General features: G+C 41.4%; 4 protein-coding genes across 4 annotated transcripts in view; all 4 read left to right on the forward strand.

Moving 5' to 3' along the window:
• Window positions 1-3293: 3293 nt before the first annotated feature.
• Window positions 3294-6083, forward strand: LOC130391447 (apolipoprotein M-like). Its single transcript, XM_056601589.1, has 7 exons — window positions 3294-3480; window positions 4050-4192; window positions 4661-4731; window positions 5130-5246; window positions 5467-5565; window positions 5781-5808; window positions 5914-6083. The coding sequence occupies exons 1-6, from the start codon at window positions 3295-3297 to the stop codon at window positions 5792-5794; spliced, it is 630 nt and encodes a 209-aa protein (XP_056457564.1). The 5' UTR covers window position 3294; the 3' UTR covers window positions 5795-5808; window positions 5914-6083.
• Window positions 6084-6869: 786 nt separating this feature from the next.
• LOC130392148 (apolipoprotein M-like) lies at window positions 6870-9628 on the forward strand. Its single transcript, XM_056602589.1, has 7 exons — window positions 6870-7070; window positions 7604-7746; window positions 8258-8328; window positions 8727-8843; window positions 9018-9116; window positions 9332-9359; window positions 9465-9628. The coding sequence occupies exons 1-6, from the start codon at window positions 6885-6887 to the stop codon at window positions 9343-9345; spliced, it is 630 nt and encodes a 209-aa protein (XP_056458564.1). The 5' UTR covers window positions 6870-6884; the 3' UTR covers window positions 9346-9359; window positions 9465-9628.
• A 6343-nt stretch (window positions 9629-15971) lies between these two features.
• On the forward strand, window positions 15972-18748 carry LOC130392147 (uncharacterized). Its single transcript, XM_056602588.1, has 7 exons — window positions 15972-16172; window positions 16705-16847; window positions 17377-17447; window positions 17844-17960; window positions 18133-18231; window positions 18447-18474; window positions 18580-18748. Exons 1-6 carry the CDS (start codon window positions 15987-15989, stop codon window positions 18458-18460), a joined length of 630 nt encoding a protein of 209 aa, XP_056458563.1. The 5' UTR covers window positions 15972-15986; the 3' UTR covers window positions 18461-18474; window positions 18580-18748.
• A 728-nt stretch (window positions 18749-19476) lies between these two features.
• The window catches only part of apom (apolipoprotein M), a 5095-nt gene continuing 223 nt past the window's right edge, over window positions 19477-24348 (forward strand). Inside the window, exons 1-7 of the mRNA XM_056602590.1 lie at window positions 19477-19883; window positions 20306-20448; window positions 21001-21071; window positions 21420-21536; window positions 23664-23762; window positions 23978-24005; window positions 24111-24348. The exon at window positions 24111-24348 is cut by the window's right edge and continues 223 nt beyond it. Of these exons, the coding sequence (XP_056458565.1) occupies window positions 19770-19883; window positions 20306-20448; window positions 21001-21071; window positions 21420-21536; window positions 23664-23762; window positions 23978-23991 (558 nt within the window). The 5' untranslated portion in view covers window positions 19477-19769 and the 3' untranslated portion in view covers window positions 23992-24005; window positions 24111-24348. The remainder of the gene's footprint in view (window positions 19884-20305; window positions 20449-21000; window positions 21072-21419; window positions 21537-23663; window positions 23763-23977; window positions 24006-24110) is intronic.

A 24348-nucleotide genomic window follows, 5' to 3' on the forward strand; every position in this document is an offset into this window, starting at 1 on the left:
TACAACGCACGCACAACATACAGACAACTGAACACTATCAACACACTCCACCTAACATACAGACCACACGACGTACACCAAACAGACAACAGACTACTACTCTTGACACACTCCACATAACACACAACCCATACCAAACAACCCACACCATATCTATATTCATAGAAAAAAAGGTATACATATATATATATAGATACTTATATACCTTTTTTCTAACTTGGATATAATAGCTAGATATATTGACTTGGCCTGATATCTCAGTTTTAGTTCCACCTTTCACCTGACCTGAATTGGACCTTGTGTCTGTTGTCCTTAGGAGTCACATTGGCTAATACACTGAGGCTAACGGGTGTTTGTGTCTGCCTATTTGTGTGTGTGTGTGTGTGTGTGTGTGTGTGTGTGTGTGTGTGTGTGTGTGTGTGCGTGAAGTACCTTGGGAGGTGGTATTTCTCCGCAGCTGTGAGTGGGAGGGAGGAGGAGCTCCAATGGTTCAGGACGATGGACAGCACCGTGTACACCATGCAGACAACTGCTGTCCCCCAAACCATGATACTGCTGAACGGGGACATTCGCATGTACGCAAACACACACACATGCACGCAGGCACACACACACACACACACACAAAGTTACGCAAACATCTGAGTGCAGACACACACACATATACACATGCATACCTATGTGTGTGAGATACACACACTCCCACCAAACACACATACGCACACACAGATATGCCTGCACACACACACACACACACACACACACACACACACACACACACACACACACACACACACACACACACACACACACACACACACACTCATACACACATGCACATACAGACAAACACACACTATACACACACACACACACACACACACACTAGTATGCACACACACACAAATTGAACTTTAGAATACTCTGGACAGTACTTCCTGTTATCTTAAGAGGATACATGAACTGTACTTTATGAGGGGAAGGAGAGGGGAGAACTGAACTGCTCTTCCTGTACTGTAGAGTCTAGAGGGCTGAACTGAACTGTACTTCCTGTAACCCCCTTAGTGGAAACAACTGTAGGAGATCTTCGATGACCTACCAAGTCCTCTCAGGCAGAGATGGCCTGCAGCTACAAGGTAAAATATCATCATAACACATGGCACATCATACAGTTCGATACTTTTAACATACTTTATGGTCCACCTCATAATATTATATGATATACTGTATATCATCATACAATATGATAAACATGATCTGACAATAGGATACATACAAAACAGCAGGTGTTCTTTCAACTAAATCTGAGGAACCAAAAAAACTATTCAATGTGTTCAATGTGGACTCAACCACAGCACACACTCTCAGAGTTTTCTGGCTTTTGAGTTCTTTGTCAGGCAACGACCCACCGACCCCCGCTGGATCGAGACCCATCGCTGGTGTGATATGATGATGATATGAACATGCTAAACATGATCCATTATGATACAAACAGGATGTTAATCACGGGCTGTTGTTGGGGGGGGGGGGGGGTAGGACGGCCCCAGCGTCAGACGTTCCTCTGGGGTGGAGCGCAGCACAACGACTCCGACTACATCATCATGCAGGAAACGGAGCCTGCACCGACCGCGTTCGACCAATACATGCTCTACGGTTCGTCCCACAGCTCCACAGCTTACTCTGTCACTGTTATTGTATTACAGTATGGATCATACCGCCTTTTTTTTTTTACTATATGGCTTATTATACTACCGTTTTTATTATTCTATAGTACTTATTATTATACTAGAATATGTATTATTACACTACAGAATAATACTACTGTATTTATTATTATACTACAGTATTTATATGAGCAGTTTTTCTTGTGCAGGTAGAAAGAAAGTCCTACCTGACGACGTGATTAAGGATTTCCAGGACATATTTGCATGTCAGGGAATGACGGCGTTCGTCAGACTTCCTCAGACCCAAGGTTGGTGTCTCGGAGACCGGGAAGAGCTTTGAGGATGAAAGCTTGACTAAATGACTAATGAAAACCCTTCATCAGTCAGCACTTGAACTAATATTTATTTTCTGGTTGTCGATCATTGTATTAGCGTAGGATTGTAAGATTTAACAACTCCATTATAGTTGTATTATTGTATTTTCTGGTCATATCTTTAAATAATTGTATGGTTCTGTTGACAGAGCTGTGCAGCTAAACACCCTCACAGAGGTAAGACGTATCATAATGTTCTCTTTTTCCATCCAGTTTCAACCATTCATTCAATAGATTTACACAAAGAATAAAACATGAGATTGATGACGAGTTCTGTTTCAGGATGTGGAAGGCAGACAACAGAAGAAGTACCTTGCTTCTAATGAAAAGTACATTTCGACCAAACATTTTAAACAGAAACCTCCTCACTTATGAGTGTTTTCCGATTTAATTAATTAAACTGTTGCCTTCAAATAAAAACAAAACCTTGAATTATTTGTATATTGTTGTCTTATTTTCTGCACGTTGTCTCTGTCATCTATCTAGTATTTTGCCTTTTATCTGAGATTTTAACGTTAATCTGTTGTCAATGCGTCATAACATGAGTCTTGATAATAAGTGGATTACTGCGAGCTGGCCACACACGTTTCCTCCATCCTGCAACTCATTCCAGGAACAAACCTGGGTTATGATTTTATTACTTATATTTCATTCGTTAAAATTTCAATGAATGATCATCATTGGTTATGTACTATATACATTTATATATGTATACATAGGCTACATATACATATATATGTACATCGATTCTCCCCTAAATAAAGTGTTTTCTCTGCAATAGTTGACAAATCTTGCTGTCGTCCTTTTCTGTTCTCTTCAAATAAAATAATGCTTTATTCATTTTGGAGGAGTTTATTGGTTTCTATTGGTGTAATCGATCCCATAAATACTAAATCTGAAGAACCACTATGTGCTGAAGCCTTCACGCAGTTTGCCTTCCAGGAATCAGTTTTATCCAGGTCACACATTAACTCACAAAGGGAGAAAAAATTGATTCAGTGTGTAACGTGGAACAGCTAGTCGGGATATGACCCCCACCTCCGCCCCATTTTACTTTCCTTTATTACCAGGTTATTATAATCAGGGTTTTACATAAGTCGATTGATAGAATGACCAATGAGCCCGATCCGAATCGGTTACATTATTTGATCCTTCCAAGACAGAAGGACTGAATCACAGATGATTGGTGGTTGGATTCCAACAGAGTGATGGGTTAATCAGTAACTTCCTACGCTGGGGGGAAACATCCAGTGGTCATGATGACACACTTACCCACCAGAACTCCAAACGGCTTCAAGTCCTTCCAGTATCTGGACCAGGGTGCAACCATGCCGAAAAATCTGGCCTCGCTCCTGCTCTACGTCTACAGTATGTGGGTCGTGGTCTCCCAGCCCTGCCCAACCTACACCGCCTTGTCCGCAAACAGCCTCAACCTAGAGGAGGTAGGAATACACACACAACACACATACAACACACACAACACGCATACAACACACACAACACGCATACAACACACACAACACGCATACAACGCACGCACAACATACAGACAACTGAACACTATCAACACACTCCACCTAACATACAGACCACACGACGTACACCAAACAGACAACAGACTACTACTCTTGACACACTCCACATAACACACAACCCATACCAAACAACCCACACCATATCTATATTCATAGAAAAAAAGGTATACATATATATATAGATACTTATATACCTTTTTTCTAACTTGGATATAATAGCTAGATATATTGACTTGGCCTGATATCTCAGTTTTAGTTCCACCTTTCACCTGACCTGAATTGGACCTTGTGTCTGTTGTCCTTAGGAGTCACATTGGCTAATACACTGAGGCTAACGGGTGTTTGTGTCTGCCTATTTGTATGTGTGTGTGTGTGTGTGTGTGTGTGTGTGTGTGTGGGTGTGTGTGTGTGTGTGTGTGTGTGTGTGTGTGTGTGTGTGTGTGTGTGTGTGTGTGTGTGTGTGTGTGTGCGTGAAGTACCTTGGGAGGTGGTATTTCTCCGCAGCTGTGAGTGGGAGGGAGGAGGAGCTCCAATGGTTCAGGACGATGGACAGCACCGTGTACACCATGCAGACAACCCCTGTCCCCCAAACCATACTGCTGAACGGGGACATTCGCATGTACGCAAACACACACACATGCACGCAGGCACACACACACACACAAAGTTATGCAAACATCTGAGTGCAGACACACACACATATACACATGCATACCTATGTGTGTGAGATACACACACTCCCACCAAACACACATACGCACACACAGATATGCCTGCACACACACACACACACACACACACTCATACACACATGCACATACAGACAAACACACACTATACACACACACACACACACACACACACACACACACACACACACACACACACACACACACACACACACACACACTAGTATGATCACACACAAATTGAACTTTAGAATACTCTGGACAGTACTTCCTGTTATCTTAAGAGGATACATGAACTGTACTTTATGAGGGGAAGGAGAGGGGAGAACTGAACTGCTCTTCCTGTACTCTAGAGTCTAGAGGGCTGAACTGAATTGTACTTCCTGTAACCCCCTTAGTGGAAACAACTGTATGAGATCTTCGATGACCTACAAAGTCCTCTCAGGCAGAGATGCCCTGCAGCTAGAAGGTAAAATATCATCATAACACATGGCACATCATACAGTTCGATACTTTTAACATACTTTATGGTCCACCTCATAATATTATATGATATAGTGTATATCATCATACAATATGATAAACATGATCTGACATTAGGATACATACAAAACAGCAGGTGTTCTTTCAACTAAATCTGAGGAACCAAAAAAACGATTCAATGTGTTCAATGTGGACTCAACCACAGCACACACTCTCAGAGTTTTCTGGCTTTTGAGTTCTTTGTCAGGCAACGACCCACCGACCCCCACTGGATCCAGACCCATTGCTGGTGTGATATGATGATGATATGAACATGCTAAACATGGTCCATTATGATACAAACAGGATGTTAATCACGGGCTGTTGTTGGGGGGGGGGGGGTAGGACAGCCCCAGCGTCAGACGTTCCTCTGGGGTGGAGCGCAGCACAACGACTCCGACTACATCATCATGCAGGAAACGGAGCCTGCACCGACCGCGTTCGACGTATACATGCTCTACGGTTCGTCCCACAGCTCCACAGCTTACTCCCTCACTGTTATTGTATTACAGTATGGATCATACCACCTTTTTTTTTTTACTATATGGCTTATTATACTACAGTTTTTATTATTCTATAGTACTTATTATTATACTAGAATATGTATTATTACACTACAGAATAATACTACTGTATTTATTATTATACTACAGTATTTATATGAGCAGTTTTTCTTGTGCAGGTAGAAAGAAAGTCCTACCTGACGACGTGATTAAAGATTTCCAGAAGATATTCGCATGTCAGGGAATGACGGCGTTCGTCAGACTTCCTCAGACCCAAGGTTGGTGTCTCGGAGACCGGGAAGACCCGTGAGGATGAAAGCTTGACTAAATGACTAATGAAAACCCTTCATCAGTCAGCACTTGAACTAATATTTATTTTCTGGTTGTCGATCATTGTATTAGTGTAGGATTGTATGATTTAACAACTTTGTTATAGTTTTTTTTTTGTATTTTCTGGTCATATCTTTAAATAATTGTATGGTTCTGTTGACAGAGCTGTGCAGCTAAACACCCTCACAGAGGTAAGACGTATCATAATGTTCTCTTTTTCCATCCAGTTTCAACCATTCATTCAATAGATTTACACAAAGAATAAAACATGAGATTGATGACGAGTTCTGTTTCAGGATGTGGAAGGCAGACAACAGAAGACGTACCTTGTTTCTAATGAAAAGTACATTTCGACCAAAAATTTTAAACAGAAACCTCCTCACATGAGTGATTTCCGATTTAATTAATTAAACTGTTGCCTTCAAATAAAAACAAAACCTTGAATTATTTGTATATTGTTGTCTTATTTTCTGCACGTTGTCTCTGTCATCTCTCTAGTATTTTGCCTTTTATCTGAGATTTTAACGTTAATCTGTTGTCAATGCGTCATAACATGAGTCTTGATAATAAGTGGATTACTACGAGCTGGCCACACACGGTTTCCTCCATCCTGCAACTCATTCCAGGAACAAACCTGGGTTATGATTTTATTACTTATATTTCATTCGTTAAAATTTCAATGAATGATCATCATTGGTTATGTACTATAGTATATACATTTATATATGTATACATAGGCTACATATACATATATATGTACATCGATTCTCCCCTAAATAAAGTGTTTTCTATTCAATTGTTGACAAATCTTGCTGTCGTCCTTTTCTGTTCTCTTCAAATAAAATAATGCTTTATTCATTTTGGAGGAGTTTATTGGTTTCTATTGGTGTAATCGATCCCATAAATACTAAATCTGAAGAACCACTATGTGCTGAGGCCTTCACGCAGTTCGCCTTCCAGGAATCAGTTTTATCCAGGTCACACATTAACTCACAAAGGGAGAAAAAATTGATTCAGTGTGTAACGTGGAGCAGCTAGTCGGGATATGACCCCCACCTCCGCCCCATTTTACTTTCCTTTATTACCAGGTTATTATAATCAGGATTTTACATAAGTCGATTGATAGATTCGGCCCGATCCGAATCGGTCACATTATTTGATCCTTCCAAGACAAAAGGACTGAATCACAGATGATTGGTGGTTGGATTCCAACAGAGTGATGGGTTAATCAGTAACTTCCTACGCTTGGGGGAAACATCCAGTGGTCATGATGACACACTTACCCACCAGAACTCCAAACGGCTTCAAGTCCTTCCAGTATCTGGACCAGGGTGTAACCATGCCGAAAAATCTGGCCTCGCTCCTGCTCTACGTCTACTGTATGTGGGTCGTGGTCTCCCAGCCCTGCCCAACCTACACCGCCTTGTCTGCAGACAGCCTCAACCCAGAGGAGGTAGGAATACACACACAACACACATACAACACACACAACACACATACAACACACACAACACGCATACAACGCACGCACAACATACAGACACCTGAACACTATCAACACACTCCACCTAACACACAGACCACACGACGTGCACCAAACAGACAACATACTACTACTCTTGACACACTCCACATAACACACAACCCATACCAAACAGCACACACCATATACATATTTATAGAAAAAAAGGTATATATATATATATATATATATATATATATACACATATATAGATACTTATATACCTTTTTTCTAACTTGGATATAATAGCTAGATATATTGACTTGGCCTGATATCTCAGTTTTAGTTCCACCTTTCACCTGACCTGAATTGGACCTTGTGTCTGTTGTCCTTAGGAGTCACATTGGCTAATACACTGAGGCTAACGGGTGTTTGTGTCTGCCTATTTGTGTGTGTGTGTGTGTGTGTGTGTGTGTGTGTGTGTGTGTGTGTGTGTGTGTGTGTGTGTGTGTGTGTGTGAGAAGTACCGTGGGAGGTGGTATTTCTCCGCAGCTGTGAGTGGCAGGGAGGAGGAGCTCCAATGGTTCAGGATGATGGACAGCAGCGTGTACACCATGCAGACAACCGCTGTCCCCCAAACCATACTGCTGAACGTTGACATTCGCATGTACGCAAACACACACACATGCACACAGGCACACACACACACACACACACACAAAGTTACACAAACATTTCAGTGCAGACACACACCCATATACACATGCATACCTGTGTATGAGATACACACACTCCCACCAAACACACATACGCTCACACAGATATGCATGCACACACACACACACACACACACACACACACTCATACACACATGCACATACAGACAAACACACACTATGCACACACACACACACACACACACACACACACACACACACACACACACACACACACACACACACACACACACACACACACACACACACACACACTAGTATGCACTGTGCACACACACACAAATTGAACTTCAGAATACTCTGGACAGTACTTCCTGTCATCTTAAGAGGATACATATACTGTACTTTATGAGGGGAAGGAGAGGGGAGAACTGAACTGCTCTTCCTGTACTGTAGATTCTAGAGGGCTGAACTGAACTGTACTTCCTGTAACCCCCTTAGTGGAAACAACTGCATGAGATCTTCGATGACCTACAAAGTCCTCTCAGGCAGAAATGACGTGCAGCTAGAAGGTAAAATATCATCATAACACATGGCACATCATACAGTTCGATACTTTTAACATACTTTATGGTCCACATCATAATATTATATGATATACTGTATATCATCATACAATATGATAAACATGATCTGACAATAGGATACATACAAAACAGCAGGTGTTCTTTCAACTAAATCTGAGGAACCAAAAAAGCGATTCAATGTGTTTAATGTGGACTCAACCACAGCACACACTCTCAGAGTTTTCTGGCTTTTGAGTTTTTTGTCAGGCAACGACCCACCGACCCCCACTGGATCCAGACCCATTGCTGGTGTGATATGATGATGATATGAACATGCTAAACATGGTCCATTATGATACAAACAGGATGTTAATCACGGGCTGTTGTTGGGGGGGGGGGGGTAGGACGGCCCCAGCGTCAGACGTTCTTCTGGGGTGGAGCGCAGCACAACGACTCCGACTACATCGTCGTGCAGGAAACGGAGCCTGCACCGGCCGCGCTCGACGTATACACGCTCTTCGGTTCGTTGGATCATACCACCTTTTTTTTTTTACTATATGGCTTATTATACTACCGTTTTTATTATTCTATAGTACTTATTATTATACTAGAATATGTATTATTATACTACAGAATAATACTACTGTATTTATTATTATACTTCAGTATTTATATGAGCAGTTTTTCTGGTGCAGGTAGAAAGAAAGTCCTACCTGACGACGTGATTAAAGATTTCCAGGAGATATTGGCATGTCAGGGAATGACGGCGTTCTTCAGACTTCCTCAGACCCAAGGTTGGTGTCTCGGAGACCGGGAAGACCCGTGAGGATGAAAGCTTGACTAAATGACTAATGAAAACCCTTCATCAGTCAGCACTTGAACTAATATTTATTTTCTGGTTGTCGATCATTGTATTAGCGTAGGATTGTAAGATTTAACAACTCCATTATAGTTGTATTATTGTATTTTCTGGTCATATCTTTAAATAATTGTATGGTTCTGTTGACAGAGCTGTGCAGCTAAACACCCTCACAGAGGTAAGACGTATCATAATGTTCTCTTTTTCCATCCAGTTTTAATCATTCATTCAATAGATTTACACAAAGAATAAAACATGAGATTGATGACGAGTTCTGTTTCAGGATGTGGAAGGCAGACAACAGAAGACGTACCTTGTTTCTAATGAAAAGTACATTTCGACCAAAAATTTTAAACAGAAACCTCCTCACATATGAGTGATTTCCGATTTAATTAATTAAACTGTTGCCTTCAAATAAAAACAAAAACCTTGAATTATTTGTATATTGTTGTCTTATTTTCTGCACGTTGTCTCTGTCATCTCTCTAGTATTTTGCCTTTTATCTGAGATTTTAACGTTAATCTGTTGTCAATGCGTCATAACATGAGTCTTGATAATAAGTGGATTACTGCGAGCTGGCCACACACGGTTTCCTCCATCCTGCAACTCATTCCAGGAACAAACCTTGGTTTTGATATTATTACTTATGTTTCATTCGTTAAAATTTCAATGAATGATCATCATTGGTTATGTACTATAGTATATACATTTATATATGTATACATAGGCTACATATACATATATATGTACATCGATTCTCCCCTAAATAAAGTGTTTTCTATTCAATTGTTGACAAATCTTGCTGTCGTCCTTTTCTGTTCTCTTCAAATAAAATAATGCTTTATTCATTTTGGAGGAGTTTATTGGTTTCTATTGGTGTAATCGATCCCATAAATACTAAATCTGAAGAACCACTATGTGCTGAGGCCTTCACGCAGTTTGCCTTCCAGGAATCAGTTTTATCCAGGTCACACATTAACTCACAAAGGGAGAAAAAATTGATTCAGTGTGTAACGTGGAACAGCTAGTCGGGATATGACCCCCACCTCCGCCCCATTTTACTTTCCTTTATTACCAGGTTATTATAATCAGGGTTTTACATAAGTCGATTGATAGAATGACCAATGAGCCCGATCCGAATCGGTTACATTATTTGATCCTTCCAAGACAAAAGGACTGAATCACAGATGATTGGTGGTTGGATTCCAACAGAGTGATGGGTTAATCAGTAACTTCCTACGCTGGGGGGAAACATCCAGTGGTCATCATCACACACTTACCCACCAGAACTCCAAACGGCTTCAAGTCCTTCCAGTATCTGGACCAGGGTGTAACCATGCCGAAAAATCTGGCCTCGCTCCTGTTCTACGTCTACTGTATGTGGGTCGTGGTCTCCCAGCCCTGCCCAACCTACACCGCCTTGTCCGCAGACAGCCTCAACCCAGAGGAGGTAGGAATACACACACAACACACACAACACACATACAACACACACAACACGCATACAACGCACGCACAACATACAGACAACTGAACACTATCAACACACTCCACCTAACACACAGACCACACGACGTACACCAAACAGACAACATACTACTACTCTTGACACACTCCACATAACACACAACCCATACCAAACAACCCACACCATATATATATTTATAGAAAAAAAGGTATATATATATATATATATATATATACATATATAGATACTTATATACCTTTTTTCTAACTTGGATATAATAGCTAGATATATTGACTTGGCCTGATATCTCAGTTTTAGTTCCACCTTTCACCTGACCTGAATTGGACCTTGTGTCTGTTGTCCTTAGGAGTCACATTGGCTAATACACTGAGGCTAACGGGTGTTTGTGTCTGCCTATTTGTGTGTGTGTGTGTGTGTGTGTGTGTGTGTGTGTGTGTGTGTGTGTGCGTGTGTGTGTGTGTGTGCGTGAAGTACCGTGGGAGGTGGTATTTCTCCGCAGCTGTGAGTGGCAGGGAGGAGGAGCTGCAATGGTTCAGGATGATGGACAGCAGCGTGTACACCATGCAGACAACCGCTGTCCCCCAAACCATACTGCTGAACGTTGACATTCGCATGTACGCAAACACACACACACATGCACACAGGCACACACACACACACACACACACACACACACACACACAAAGTTACACAAACATTTGAGTGCAGACACACACCCATATACACATGCATACCTATGTGTGTGAGATACACACACTCCCACCAAACACACAAACGCACACACAGATATGCATGCACACACACACACACACACACACACACACACACACACACACACACACAGACAGACACACACACACTATGCACACACACACACACACACACACACACACACACACACACACACACACACACACACACACACACACACACACACACACACACACACACACACACACACACACACACACACACACACACTAGTATGCACAGTGCACACACACACAAATTGAACTTCAGAATACTCTGGACAGTACTTCCTGTCATCTTAAGAGGATACATGAACTGTACTTTATGAGGGGAAGGAGAGGGGAGAACTGAACTGCTCTTCCTGTACTGTAGATTCTAGAGGGCTGAACTGAACTGTACTTCCTGTAACCCCCTTAGTGGAAACAACTGCATGAGATCTTCGATGACCTACAAAGTCCTCTCAGGCAGAAATGACGTGCAGCTAGAAGGTAAAATATCATCATAACACATGGCACATCATACAGTTCGATACTTTTAACATACTTTATGGTCCACATCATAATAGAATATGATATAGATCCTCATACAATATGATAAACATGATCTGACAATAGGATACATACGAAACAGCAGTCTCATTTATAACCGTTGCGTACGCACAAAACGGGGCTGAAAGTTGCGTACGTGACTTTTCACGCCAAGGTTGTGATCTATAAAAAAACAACTTGACGGGAAAATGTGCGCAGCCCTAAGCAAACTCTGACCCATGCGTACGCATGGTTTGGAGGAAAAGGAGAATTGGCGACACAGACGGTGTGGTGGTGAACTGAAGTCAGACCGAAGAATTGCACAGTGAGAAGAACGATTATGTTTTATCATCGCCCTTCATAAATTTAATTTCAACCCGTATCATGCGTTAAATCCTAATCAGAATAATTTAAGTCCACTGCGTTATTTCTCAGTTATAACTCCAGAAATATCTCCTTAGAATAGAAATAAAAAGAAATTCTCTATATTTAATCCCGTCACTCCGTATACTGTCCACTGACGGCGCGACTGCATGGAATAAAGCATCTGTCCAACATGTGTCAATAACATAATATTTTTATGTGACACTGTAAACACCTGTAATCCTTAGCCCAAGTGAAGGAGTTCAAGTAGGCCTACCTCGGGGTCTTGTTCGCGAGTGAGGGTACTATGGAGCGTGAGATTGGCCGGAGAATCGGAGCAGCGGGGGCGGTATTGCGTTCGCTTTACCGCACCGTTGTAACGAAAAGAGAGCTGAGCCGCAAGGCAAAGCTCTCGATCTACCGGTCGATCTTCGTTCCTATCCTCACCTATTGTCATGAGGGCTGGGTGATGACCGAAAGGACGAGATCGCGGGTACAAGCGGCCGAGATGAGTTTTCTCAGAAGGGTGGCTGGCGTCTCCCTTAGGGATAGGGTGAGAAGCTCAGCCATCCAGGAACTCGGATTAGAGCCGCTGCTCCTTTACTTAGAAAGGACGGAGTCAGCTGAGGTGGTTCGGGCATCTAAGGATGCCCACTGGGCGCCTTCCTTGGGAGGTGTTTCAGGCACGTCCAGTGGGGAGGAGACCTCGGGGAAGACCCAGGACTAGGTGGAGAGATTATATCTCAACACTGGCCTGGGAACGCCTCGGGATCCCCCCGTCAGAGCTGGTCAATGTGGCCCGGGAAGGGGCCGTCTGGGGCCCCCTGCTTGAGCTGCTCCCCCCGCGACCCGACCCCGGATAAGCGGACGAAAATGAGATGAGATGAGACTGTAAACACATAATCAAATGTCAATTAAATCCCAAGTGTGAAAAACCAAGCCACACTCCTCATCACAATCGTTGTCCTTTACTCTTGATGCTTTTCATGACAAATCAGGCATTAAAAAGCGGTTATGTTCAAGAACATTTTACGTGGGTGATTACAAACTGATTATCCAAGGCGTTCTCGTCAGTCTTATTACCGTAACCCTATAAATACAGAGGTGAGCGCCGTGGTAATGCTGCACCATATGGCACTTCTGGCGGACCATGCAAATGGCAGGATTCGGAGGGAGAGGGTATTTAGGGACCATAACGATTTATTGGTAGGCTACAAATATGTAACTCTATGTCAGACCACTTCTTTCAGTAGCGCTCCGTGCTACTGACAGAGTTCACTGCTGCAGCAACATGTTGCCACTCACTCTGCTTTTTGTTGTTGGCGATCCCAATCCCGTGACCACCGAACAAAACTACCTTTCGGGCCTCCATCTCACCCACAATTGTCTCCACTTAAACCTCCGTGAAATTTCGCTTTTTTGATTTTCTCAGTAGGACTTCTGCCATTGTTTCCAACAAGACATAATACCGGCATCTGAGTCTGTTTTATATGCAGATCGCATTCATGAGGTCATTTGCATTGACCATTTATGGTTAAAAAGGGGCGTGTAGAGGGCGGAACGTGAAGCTGATTCAGCTGCGCACAATTGTAGTCAGTATGTGATTTATAAAGCAAAGATTGCGTACAGGTGTGCGTACGCAGTGTTTTATAAATCCGAATATTTTTTGGCGCACGCAAAACTTGGCTTCTGGGCGTACGCACATTTTTAGTAACGATCCCACGCACAGTTTTATAAATGAGACCCCAGGTGTTCTTCAACTAAATCTGAGGAACCAAAAAAAAGATTCAATGTGGGCTCAACCACAGCACACTCTCTCTGGCTTTTGAGTTCTTTGTCAGGCAACGACCCACCCCCCACTGGATCCAGACCCATTGCTGGTGTGATATGATGATGATATGAACATGCTAAACATGGTCCATTATGATACAAACAGGATGTTAATCACGGGCTGTTGTTGGGGGGGGGGGGGGGTAGGACGGCCCCAGCGTCAGACGTTCTTCTGGGGTGGAGCGCAGCACAACGACTCTGACTACATCGTCGTGCAGGAAACGGAGCCTGCACCGGCCGCGCTCGACGTATACACGCTCTTCGGTTCGTTGGATCATACCACCTTTTTTTTTTACTATATGGCTTATTATACTACCGTTTTTATTATTCTATAGTACTTATTATTATACTAGAATATGTATTATTATACTACAGAATAATACTACTGTATTTATTATTATACTTCAGTATTTATATGAGCAGTTTTTCTTGTGCAGGTAGAAAGAAAGTCCTACCTGACGACGTGATTAAAGATTTCCAGGAGATATTGGCATGTCAGGGAATGACGGCGTTCTTCAGACTTCCTCAGACCCAAGGTTGGTGTCTCGGAGACCGGGAAGACCCTTGAGGATGAAAGCTTGACTAAATGACTAATGACAAACCTTCATCAGTCAGCACTTGAACTAATATTTATTTTCTGGTTGTCGATCATTGTATTAGCGTAGGATTGTAAGATTTAACAACTCCATTATAGTTGTGTTATTGTATTTTCTGGTCATATCTTTAAATAATTGTATGGTTCTGTTGACAGAGCTGTGCAGCTAAACACCCTCACAGAGGTAAGACGTTTCATAATGTTCTCTTTTTCCATCCAGTTTCAACCATTCATTCAATAGATTTACACAAAGAATAAAACATGAGATCTGTTTCAGGATGTGGAAGGCAGACAACAGAAGACGTACCTTGTTTCTAATGAAAAGTACATTTCGACCAAAAATTTTAAACAGAAACCTCCTCACATATGTGTGATTTCCGATTTAATTAATTAAACTGTCGCCTTCAAATAAAAACAAATCCTTGAATTATTTGTATATTGTTGTCTTATTTTCTGCACGCTGTCTCTGTCATCTCTCTAGTATTTTGCCTTTTATCTGAGATTTTAACGTTAATCTGTTGTCAATGCGCCATAACATGAGTCTTGATAATAAGTGGATTAGTGCGAGCTGGCCACACACGGTTTCCTCCATCCTGCAACTCATTCCAGGAACAAACCTGGGTTATGATTTTATTACTTATATTTCATTCGTTAAAATTTCAATGAATGATCATCATTGATTATGTACTATAGTATATACATTTATATATGTATACATAGGCTACATATACATATATATGTACATCGATTCTCCCCTAAATAAAGTGTTTTCTATTCAATTGTTGACAAATCTTGCTGTCGTCCTTTTCTGTTCTCTTCAAATAAAATAATGCTTTATTCATTTTGGAGGAGTTTATTGGTTTCTATTGGTGTAATCGATCCCATAAATACTAAATCTGAAGAACCACTATGTGCTGAGGCCTTCACGCAGTTTGCCTTCCAGGAATCAGTTTTATCCAGGTCACACATTAACTCACAAAGGGAGAAAAAATTGATTCAGTGTGTAACGTGGAACAGCTAGTCGGGATATGACCCCCACCTCCGCCCCATTTTACTTTCCTTTATTACCAGGTTATTATAATCAGGATTTTACATAATTCGATTGATAGAATCGCCCGATCCGAATCGGTTACATTATTTGATCCTTCGAAGTCAGAAAAGGACTGAATACCGGATGATTGGTGGTTGGATTCCAACAGAGTGATGGGTTAATCAGTAACTTCCTACGCTGGGGGGAAACATCCAGTGGTCATGATGACACACTTACCCACCAGAGCTCCAAACGGCTTCAAGTCCTTCCAGTATCTGGACCAGGGTGTAACCATGCCGAAAAATCTGGCCTCGCTCCTGCTCTATGTCTACTGTATGTGGGTCGTGGTCTCCCAGCCCTGCCCAACCTACACCGTCTTGTCCGCAGACAGCCTCAACCTAGAGGAGGTAGGAATCCACACACAACACACATACAACACACACAACACGCATACAATGCGCGCACAACACGCATACAACGCACGCACAACATACAGACAACTGAACACTATCAACACACTCCACCTAACACACAGACCACACGACGTACACCAAACAGACAACAGACTACTACTCATGACACACTCCACATAACACACAACCCATACCAAACAACCCACACCATGTATATATTTATAGAAAAAAAGGTATATATATATATATATATATACTTATGTACCTTTTTCTAACTTGGATATAATAGCTAGATATATTGACTTGGCCTTATATCTCAGTTTTAGTTCCACCTTTCACCTGACCTGAATTGGACCTTGTGTCTGTCGTCCTTAGGAGTCACATTGGCTAATACACTGAGGCTAACGGGTGTTTGTGTCTGCCTATTTGGGTGTGTGTGTGTGTGTGTGTGTGTGTGTGTGTGTGTGTGTGTGTGTGTGTGTGTGTGTGTGTGTGTGTGTGTGTGTGTGTGTGTGTGTGCGTGAAGTACCGTGGGAGGTGGTATTTCTCCGCAGCTGTGAGTGGCAGGGAGGAGGAGCTCCAATGGTTCAGGATGATGGACAGCAGCGTGTACACCATGCAGACAACCGCTGTCCCCCAAACCATACTGCTGAACGTTGACATTCGCATGTACGCAAACACACACACATGCACGCAGGCACACACACACACACAAAGTTACACAAACATTTGAGTGCAGACACACACCCATATATACACACATGCATACCTATGTGTGTGAGATACACACACTCCCACCAAACACACATACGCACACACAGATATGCATGCACACACACACACACACACACACACACACACACACTCATACACACATGCACATACAGACAAACACACACTATACACACACACACACACACACACACACACACACACACACACACACACACACACACACACACACACACACACACACACACACACACACACACACACACACACACACACACACTAGTATGCACAGTGCACACACACACAAATTGAACTTCAGAATACTCTGGACAGTACTTCCTGTCATCTTAAGAGGATACATGAACTGTACTTTATGAGGGGAAGGAGAGAGGAGAACTGAACTGCTCTTCCTGTACTGTAGAGTCTAGAGGGCTGAACTGAACTGTACTACCTGTAACCCCCTTAGTGGAAACAATTGCATGAGATCTTCGATGACCTACAAAGTCCTCTCAGGCAGAAATGACGTGCAGCTAGAAGGTAAAATATCATCATAACACATGGCACATCATACAGTTCGATACTTTTAACATACTTTATGGTCCACATCATAATATTATATGATATACTGTATATCATCATACAATATGATAAACATGATCTGACAATAGGATACATACAAAACAGCAGGTGTTCTTTCAACTAAATCTGAGGAACCAAAAAAACGATTCAATGTGTTCAATGTGGACTCAACCACAGCACACACTCTCAGAGTTTTCTGGCTTTTGAGTTCTTTGTCAGGCAACGACCCACCCCCCACTGGATCGAGACCCATTGCTGGTGTGATATGATGATGATATGAACATGCTAAACATGGTCCATTATGATACAAACAGGATGTTAATCACGGGCTGTTGTTGGGGGGGGGGGGGGTAGGACGGCCCCAGCGTCAGACGTTCTTCTTGGGTGGAGCGCAGCACAACGACTCCGACTACATCGTCGTGCAGGAAACGGAGCCTGCACCGGCCGCGCTCGACGTATACACGCTCTTCGGTTCGTTGGATCATACCACCTTTTTTTTTACTTTATGGCTTATTATACTACCGTTTTTATTATTCTATAGTACTTATTATTATACTAGAATATGTATTATTATACTACAGAATAATACTACTGTATTTATTATTATACTACAGTATTTATATGAGCAGTTTTTCTTGTGCAGGTAGAAAGAAAGTCCTACCTGCCGACGTGATTAAAGATTTCCAGGAGATATTGGCATGTCAGGGAATGACGGCGTTCTTCAGACTTCCTCAGACCCAAGGTTGGTGTCTCGGAGACCGGGAAGACCCTTGTGGATGAAAACTTGACTAAATGACTAATGAAAACCCTTCATCAGTCAGCACTTGAACTAATATTTATTTTCTGGTTGTCGATCATTGTATTAGCGTAGGATTGTAAGATTTAACAACTCCATTATAGTTGTATTATTGTATTTTCTGGTCATATCTTTAAATAATTGTATGGTTCTGTTGACAGAGCTGTGCAGCTAAACACCCTCACAGAGGTAAGACGTATCATAATGTTCTCTTTTTCCATCCAGTTTCAACCATTCATTCAATGGATTTACACAAAGAATAAAACATGAGATTGATGACGAGTTCTGTTTCAGGATGTGGAAGGCAGACAACAGAAGACGTACCTTGTTTCTAATGAAAAGTACATTTCGACCAAAATTTTTAGACGGAAACCTCCTCACATATGAGTGATTTCCGATTTAATTAATTAAACTGTTGCCTTCAAATAAAAACAAAACCTTGAATTATTTGTATATTGTTGTCTTATTTTCTGCACGTTGTCTCTGTCCTCTCTCTAGTATTTTGCCTTTTATCTGAGATTTTAACGTTAATCTGTTGTCAATGCGTCATAACATGAGTCTTGATAATAAGTGGATCACTGCGAGCTGGCCACACACGGTTTCCTCCATCCTGCAACTCATTCCAGGAACAAACCTGGGTTATGATTTTATTACTTATATTTCATTCGTTAAAATTTCAATGAATGATGATCATTGGTTATGTACTATAGCCTATACATTTATATATGTATACATACATATACATATATTTACATCGACTCTCCCCTAAATAAAGTGTTTTCTCTTCAATTGTTGACAAATCTTGCTGTCGTCCTTCTCTGTTCTCTTCAAATAAAATAATGCTTTATTCATTTTGGAGGGGAGTTTATTGGTTTCTATTGGTATAATCGATCCCATTAATACTAAATCTGTAGAACCACTGTGCTGATGCCTTCACGCTTGCCTTCCAGGACTCAGTTTTATCCAGGACACACATTAACTCACAAAGGGAGAAGAAAAATGTTTTCTTCTAAACTGATGATATCAAGTACGTTATTCAATTACAATATTTTGAAAACAGTAATAGTTTATAATTATGATTAGATTATATAATAAGCGCTGTACCATAATGACAGCGTGGGTGTCTGGTGTGTTTACCAGATCTGGGTTCATCAGACTATTGATTCAGTGTGTAACGTGGAGCAGCTAGTCGGGATATGACCCGCACCTCCGCCCCATTTTACTTTCCTTTATTACAAGGTTATTATAATCAGGATTTTACATTAGTCGATTGATAGAATTGGCCCGATCCGAATCGGTTACATTATTTGATGCCAAGTCAGAAAAGGACTTAATACCGGATGATTGGTGGTTGGATTCCAACAGAGTGATGGGTTAATCAGTAACTTCCTACGCTGGGGGGAAACGTCGAGTGGTCATGACGCACTTACCCACCAGCTCCAAACGGCTTCAAGTTCTTCCAGTATCTGGACCAGGGTGTAACCATGCCGACAGAACTGGCCTCCCTCCTGCTCTACGTCTACAGTTTGTGGGTCGCGGTCTCCCAGCCCTGCCCAAACTACACCGCCTTGTCCGCAGACAGCCTCAACCCAAAGGAAGTAGGACTACACACACAACACACATACAACACACACAACACGCATACAATGCGCGCACAACATACAGACAACTGAACAATATCAACACACTCCACCTAACACACAGACCACACGACGTACACCAAACAGACAACAGACTACTACTCTTGACACACTCCACATAACACACAACCCATACCAAACAGCACACACATATATATATATATATATATATATATATAGGTAGATATTTGTAGAAAAATAGGTACATATATATGTATACCTTTTTTTTCCAACTTGGATATAATTGCGTGTGTGTGTGTGTGTGTGTGTGTGTGTGTGTGTGTGTGTGTGTGTGTGTGTGTGTGTGTGTGTGTGTGTGTGTGTGTGTGTGTGTGTGTGTGTGTGTGTGTGTGTGTGTGTGTGTGTGTGTGTGTGTGAAGTACCTTGGGAGGTGGTATTTCTTAGCAGCTGTGAGTGGGGGGGAGGATGAGCTCCAGATGTTCAGGATGATGGACAGCAGCGTGTTCACCATGCAGACAACCGCTGTCCCCCAAACCATACTGCTGAACGGGGACATGCGCATGTACGCAAACACACACACATGCACGCAGGCACACACACACACACACACACGCACACACACACACACACACACGCACACACACACACACACACACACACGCACACACACACACACACACACACACACACACACACACACACACACACACACACACACACACACACACACACACACACACACACACACACACACACACACACACACAAGTACACATAATTTCGAGCACAGACTCAAACACATGCACACATATATGCATGTGATATGCACACACTCACAGCAAACACACACATACACACACATATATACATCCACACACACACACACTCATACACACATGCACACACACTATACAAAACCTCACACACTCACAGGCACACACATTGAACTTTAGATTCACTACCACTGGCACGGGGCAGCATAATCATTGGCACACTAAAAATATATATTATATATATATATATATATATATATATCTAAAGAGGGAACATGAACTGTACTTCATGAGGGGAAGGAGAGGGGTGAACTGAACTGTACTTCCTGTGACCCCTCTAGAGGACAGAACTGTAAGAGAGCTTCGTGGACCTACACCATCCTCTCAGGCCGAGATGACCTGCAGCTACAAGGTAAAATCAACACATGGCACATCCCACAATTCTATAAGTTTTATCCTACTCTATTTTACACATCATAATACAATATGATATATATCACCATACAATATGTTAAACATTATCTGACAAGAGGATAGATATAATATAGCAGATGTTCTTAAACTAAATCGAAGGAACCAAAAAACTATTAAATGTGTTCAATGTGGACTCAACCACAGCAAACACTCCCGACCAAATTCTTGAGAGACACTGTAATATATGATATGATGATGATATGAACATGACAGACGTGGTCCATTATGATACAAACAGGATAAAGATGTTAATCTGAGGGTGTTGTTTGGTGTGGGGGGGGGGTAGGAAGGCCCCAGCGCCAGACGTTCCTCCGGGCCGGAGAGCAGCACAACTGCTCCGACTGCATTGTCCTGCAGGAAGTAGAGCCGGCTCCGGCCGCGCTCAACAGATACATGCTCTATGGTTCGTCTCAGAGCTCCGCTCCTTACTCTACACAGTTCACTTCAGCTTTAATGTTATGGCTCTAAACCTTACTCTACACAGTTCACTTCAGCTTTAATGATATGGCTCTAAACCTTACTCTACACAGTTCACTTCAGCTTTAATGTTATGGCTCTAAACCTTACTCTACACAGTTCACTTCAGCTTTAATGTTATGGCTCTAAACCTTGCTCTACACAGTTCACTTCAGCTTTAATGTTATGGCTCTAAACCTTACTCTACACAGTTCACTTCAGCTTTAATGTTATGGCTCTAAACCTTACTCTACACAGTTCACTTCAGCTTTAATGTTATGGCTCTAAACCTTACTCTACACAGTTCACTTCAGCTTTAATGTTATGGCTCTAAACCTTACTCTACACAGTTCACTTCAGCTTTAATGTTATGGCTCTAAACCTTGCTCTACACAGTTCACTTCAGCTTTAATGTTATGGCTCTAAACCTTACTCTACACAGTTCACTTCAGCTTTAATGTTATGGCTCTTAACCTTACTCTACACAGTTCACTTTAGCTTTAATGTTATGGCTCTAAACCTTACTCTACACAGTTCACTTCAGCTTTAATGTTATGGCTCTAAACCTTACTCTACACAGTTCACTTCAGCTTTAATGTTATGGCTCTAAACCTTACTCTACACAGTTCACTTCAGCTTTAATGTTGTGGCTCTAAACCTTACTCTAAACAGTTCACTTCAGATTTAATGTTAAAGCTCTAAACCTTACTCTACACAGTTCACTTCAGCTTTAATGTTATGGCTCTGAACCTTACTCTACACAGTTAGATTGCGGTTTAAATGTAGGGCTCTAAACCTTACTCTACACAGTTAGATTGAGGTTTAAATGTAGGGCTCTAAACCTTACTCTACATAGTTAGATTGAGGTTTAAATGTAGGGCTGTAAACCTTACTCTACACAGTTAGATTGAGGTTTAAATGTAGGGCTCTAAACCTTACTCTACACAGTTAGATTGAGGTTTATATTTAGGGATCTAAACCTTACTCAACACAGTTAGATTGAGGTTTAAATGTAGGTCTCTAAACCTTACTCTACACAGTTAGATTGAGGTTGAATGTAGGGCTCTAAACCTTACTCTACACAGTTAGATTGAGGTTTAAATGTAGGGCTCTAAACCTTACTCTACACAGTTAGATTGAGGTTTAAATGTAGGGCTCTAAACCTTACTCTACACAGTTAGATTGAGGTTTAAATGTAGGGCTCTAAACCTTACTCTACACAGTTAGATTGAGGTTTAAATGTAGGGCTCTAAACCTTACTCTACACAGTTAGATTGAGGTTTAAATGTAGGGCTCTAAACCTTACTCTACACAGTTAGATTGAGGTTGAATGTAGGGCTCTAAACCTTACTCTACACAGTTAGATTGAGGTTTAAATGTAGGGCTCTAAACCTTACTCTACACAGTTAGATTGAGGTTTAAATGTAGGGCTCTAAACCTTACTCTACACAGTTAGATTGAGGTTTAAATGTAGGGCTCTAAACCTTACTCTACACAGTTAGATTGAGGTTTAAATGTAGGGCTCTAAACCTTACTCTACACAGTTAGATTGAGGTTTATATTTAGGGATCTAAACCTTACTCGACACAGTTAGATTGAGGTTTAAATGTAGGGCTCTAAACCTTACTCTACACAGTTAGATTGAGGTTTAAATGTAGGGCTCTAAACCTTACTCTACACAGTTAGATTGAGGTTTAAATGTACGGCTCTAAACCTTACTCTACACAGTTAGATTGAGGTTTAAATGTAGGGCTCTAAACCTTACTCTACACAGTTAGATTGAGGTTTAAATGTAGGGCTCTAAACCTTACTCTACACAGTTAGATTGAGGTTTAAATGTAGGGCTCTAAACCTTACTCTACACAGTTAGATTGAGGTTTAAATGTAGGGCTCTAAACCTTACTATACAAAGTTGGATCAGGTTTGAAGTTAGAGCGTTAAACCTTACTCTACAGTTAGTTGTAGGTTTAATATCACAGCTCTAAACCTGACTCTACACAGTTAGATTCAGGTTTAATGTTAGAGCTCTAAACCTTACTCTACAGTATTTACATGACCACTTTGTCTTGTGCAGGTAGAGAGACAGTTGTACCTGAGGACGTGATTAAAGATTTCCAGGAGATATTCGCATGTCAGGGAATGACGGCGTTCTTCAGACTTCCTCAGACCCAAGGTTGGTGTCTCGGAGACCGGGAAGAGCTTTGAGGATGAAAGCTTGACTAAATGACAAATGAAAACCCTTCATCAACCAGCACTTGAATTTATATTAATTTTCTGGTTGTATATCATTAATTACTGTAGGATTGTATGATGTAACAATGTCATTCTATTTTTATTATTGTATTTTCTGGTCATATCTTTAAATGAATTGTATGGTTCTGTTGACAGAGCTGTGCAGCTAAACACCCTCACAGAGGTAAGACTAATGATAATACTCTCTTTCTCCATCCAGTTTCAACCATTCATTTAATAGTTTTACACAAAGAGTAAAACATGAGATTGATGATGAGTTCTGTTTCAGGATGTGGAAGGCAGACAACAGAAGGCGCACCTTGTTTCTAATGAAAAGTACTATTCAACCAAATATTTTAAACATGAAACCTCCTCACATTTGTGTGATTTCCCATTTAATGAATTCAACTTTTGCCTTTGAATAAAGACAAAACCTTGAATTATTTGTATATTGTTTTCTCATTTTCTGCACTTGTCTGTCATTTCTCTTGTATTTAGCCGTTTATCTGAGATTTTAATGTAAATCT

The sequence above is a fragment of the Gadus chalcogrammus genome, chromosome 11 (genome assembly GCF_026213295.1).
Source record: "Gadus chalcogrammus isolate NIFS_2021 chromosome 11, NIFS_Gcha_1.0, whole genome shotgun sequence".
Taxonomy (NCBI): Eukaryota; Metazoa; Chordata; class Actinopteri; order Gadiformes; family Gadidae; genus Gadus; species Gadus chalcogrammus.

What these genes read in the sequence shown, in the direction of transcription:
- LOC130391447 (XM_056601589.1), top strand. Translation starts at nt 3,295, where the DNA reads ATGATGACACACTTACCCACCAGAACTCCAAACGGCTTCAAGTCCTTC. An exon ending in AGATGCCCTGCAGCTAGAAG is followed by an intron (nt 4,732 to 5,129) that starts GTAAAATATCAT and finishes GGGGGGGGGTAG; the next exon opens with GACAGCCCCAGCGTCAGACG. An exon ending in CGACGTATACATGCTCTACG is followed by an intron (nt 5,247 to 5,466) that starts GTTCGTCCCACA and finishes TTTCTTGTGCAG; the next exon opens with GTAGAAAGAAAGTCCTACCT.
- LOC130392148 (XM_056602589.1), top strand. Translation starts at nt 6,885, where the DNA reads ATGATGACACACTTACCCACCAGAACTCCAAACGGCTTCAAGTCCTTC. An exon ending in AAATGACGTGCAGCTAGAAG is followed by an intron (nt 8,329 to 8,726) that starts GTAAAATATCAT and finishes GGGGGGGGGTAG; the next exon opens with GACGGCCCCAGCGTCAGACG. An exon ending in CGACGTATACACGCTCTTCG is followed by an intron (nt 8,844 to 9,017) that starts GTTCGTTGGATC and finishes TTTCTGGTGCAG; the next exon opens with GTAGAAAGAAAGTCCTACCT.
- LOC130392147 (XM_056602588.1), top strand. Translation starts at nt 15,987, where the DNA reads ATGATGACACACTTACCCACCAGAGCTCCAAACGGCTTCAAGTCCTTC. An exon ending in ACAGCCTCAACCTAGAGGAG is followed by an intron (nt 16,173 to 16,704) that starts GTAGGAATCCAC and finishes GTGTGCGTGAAG; the next exon opens with TACCGTGGGAGGTGGTATTT. An exon ending in CTGAACGTTGACATTCGCAT is followed by an intron (nt 16,848 to 17,376) that starts GTACGCAAACAC and finishes TAACCCCCTTAG; the next exon opens with TGGAAACAATTGCATGAGAT.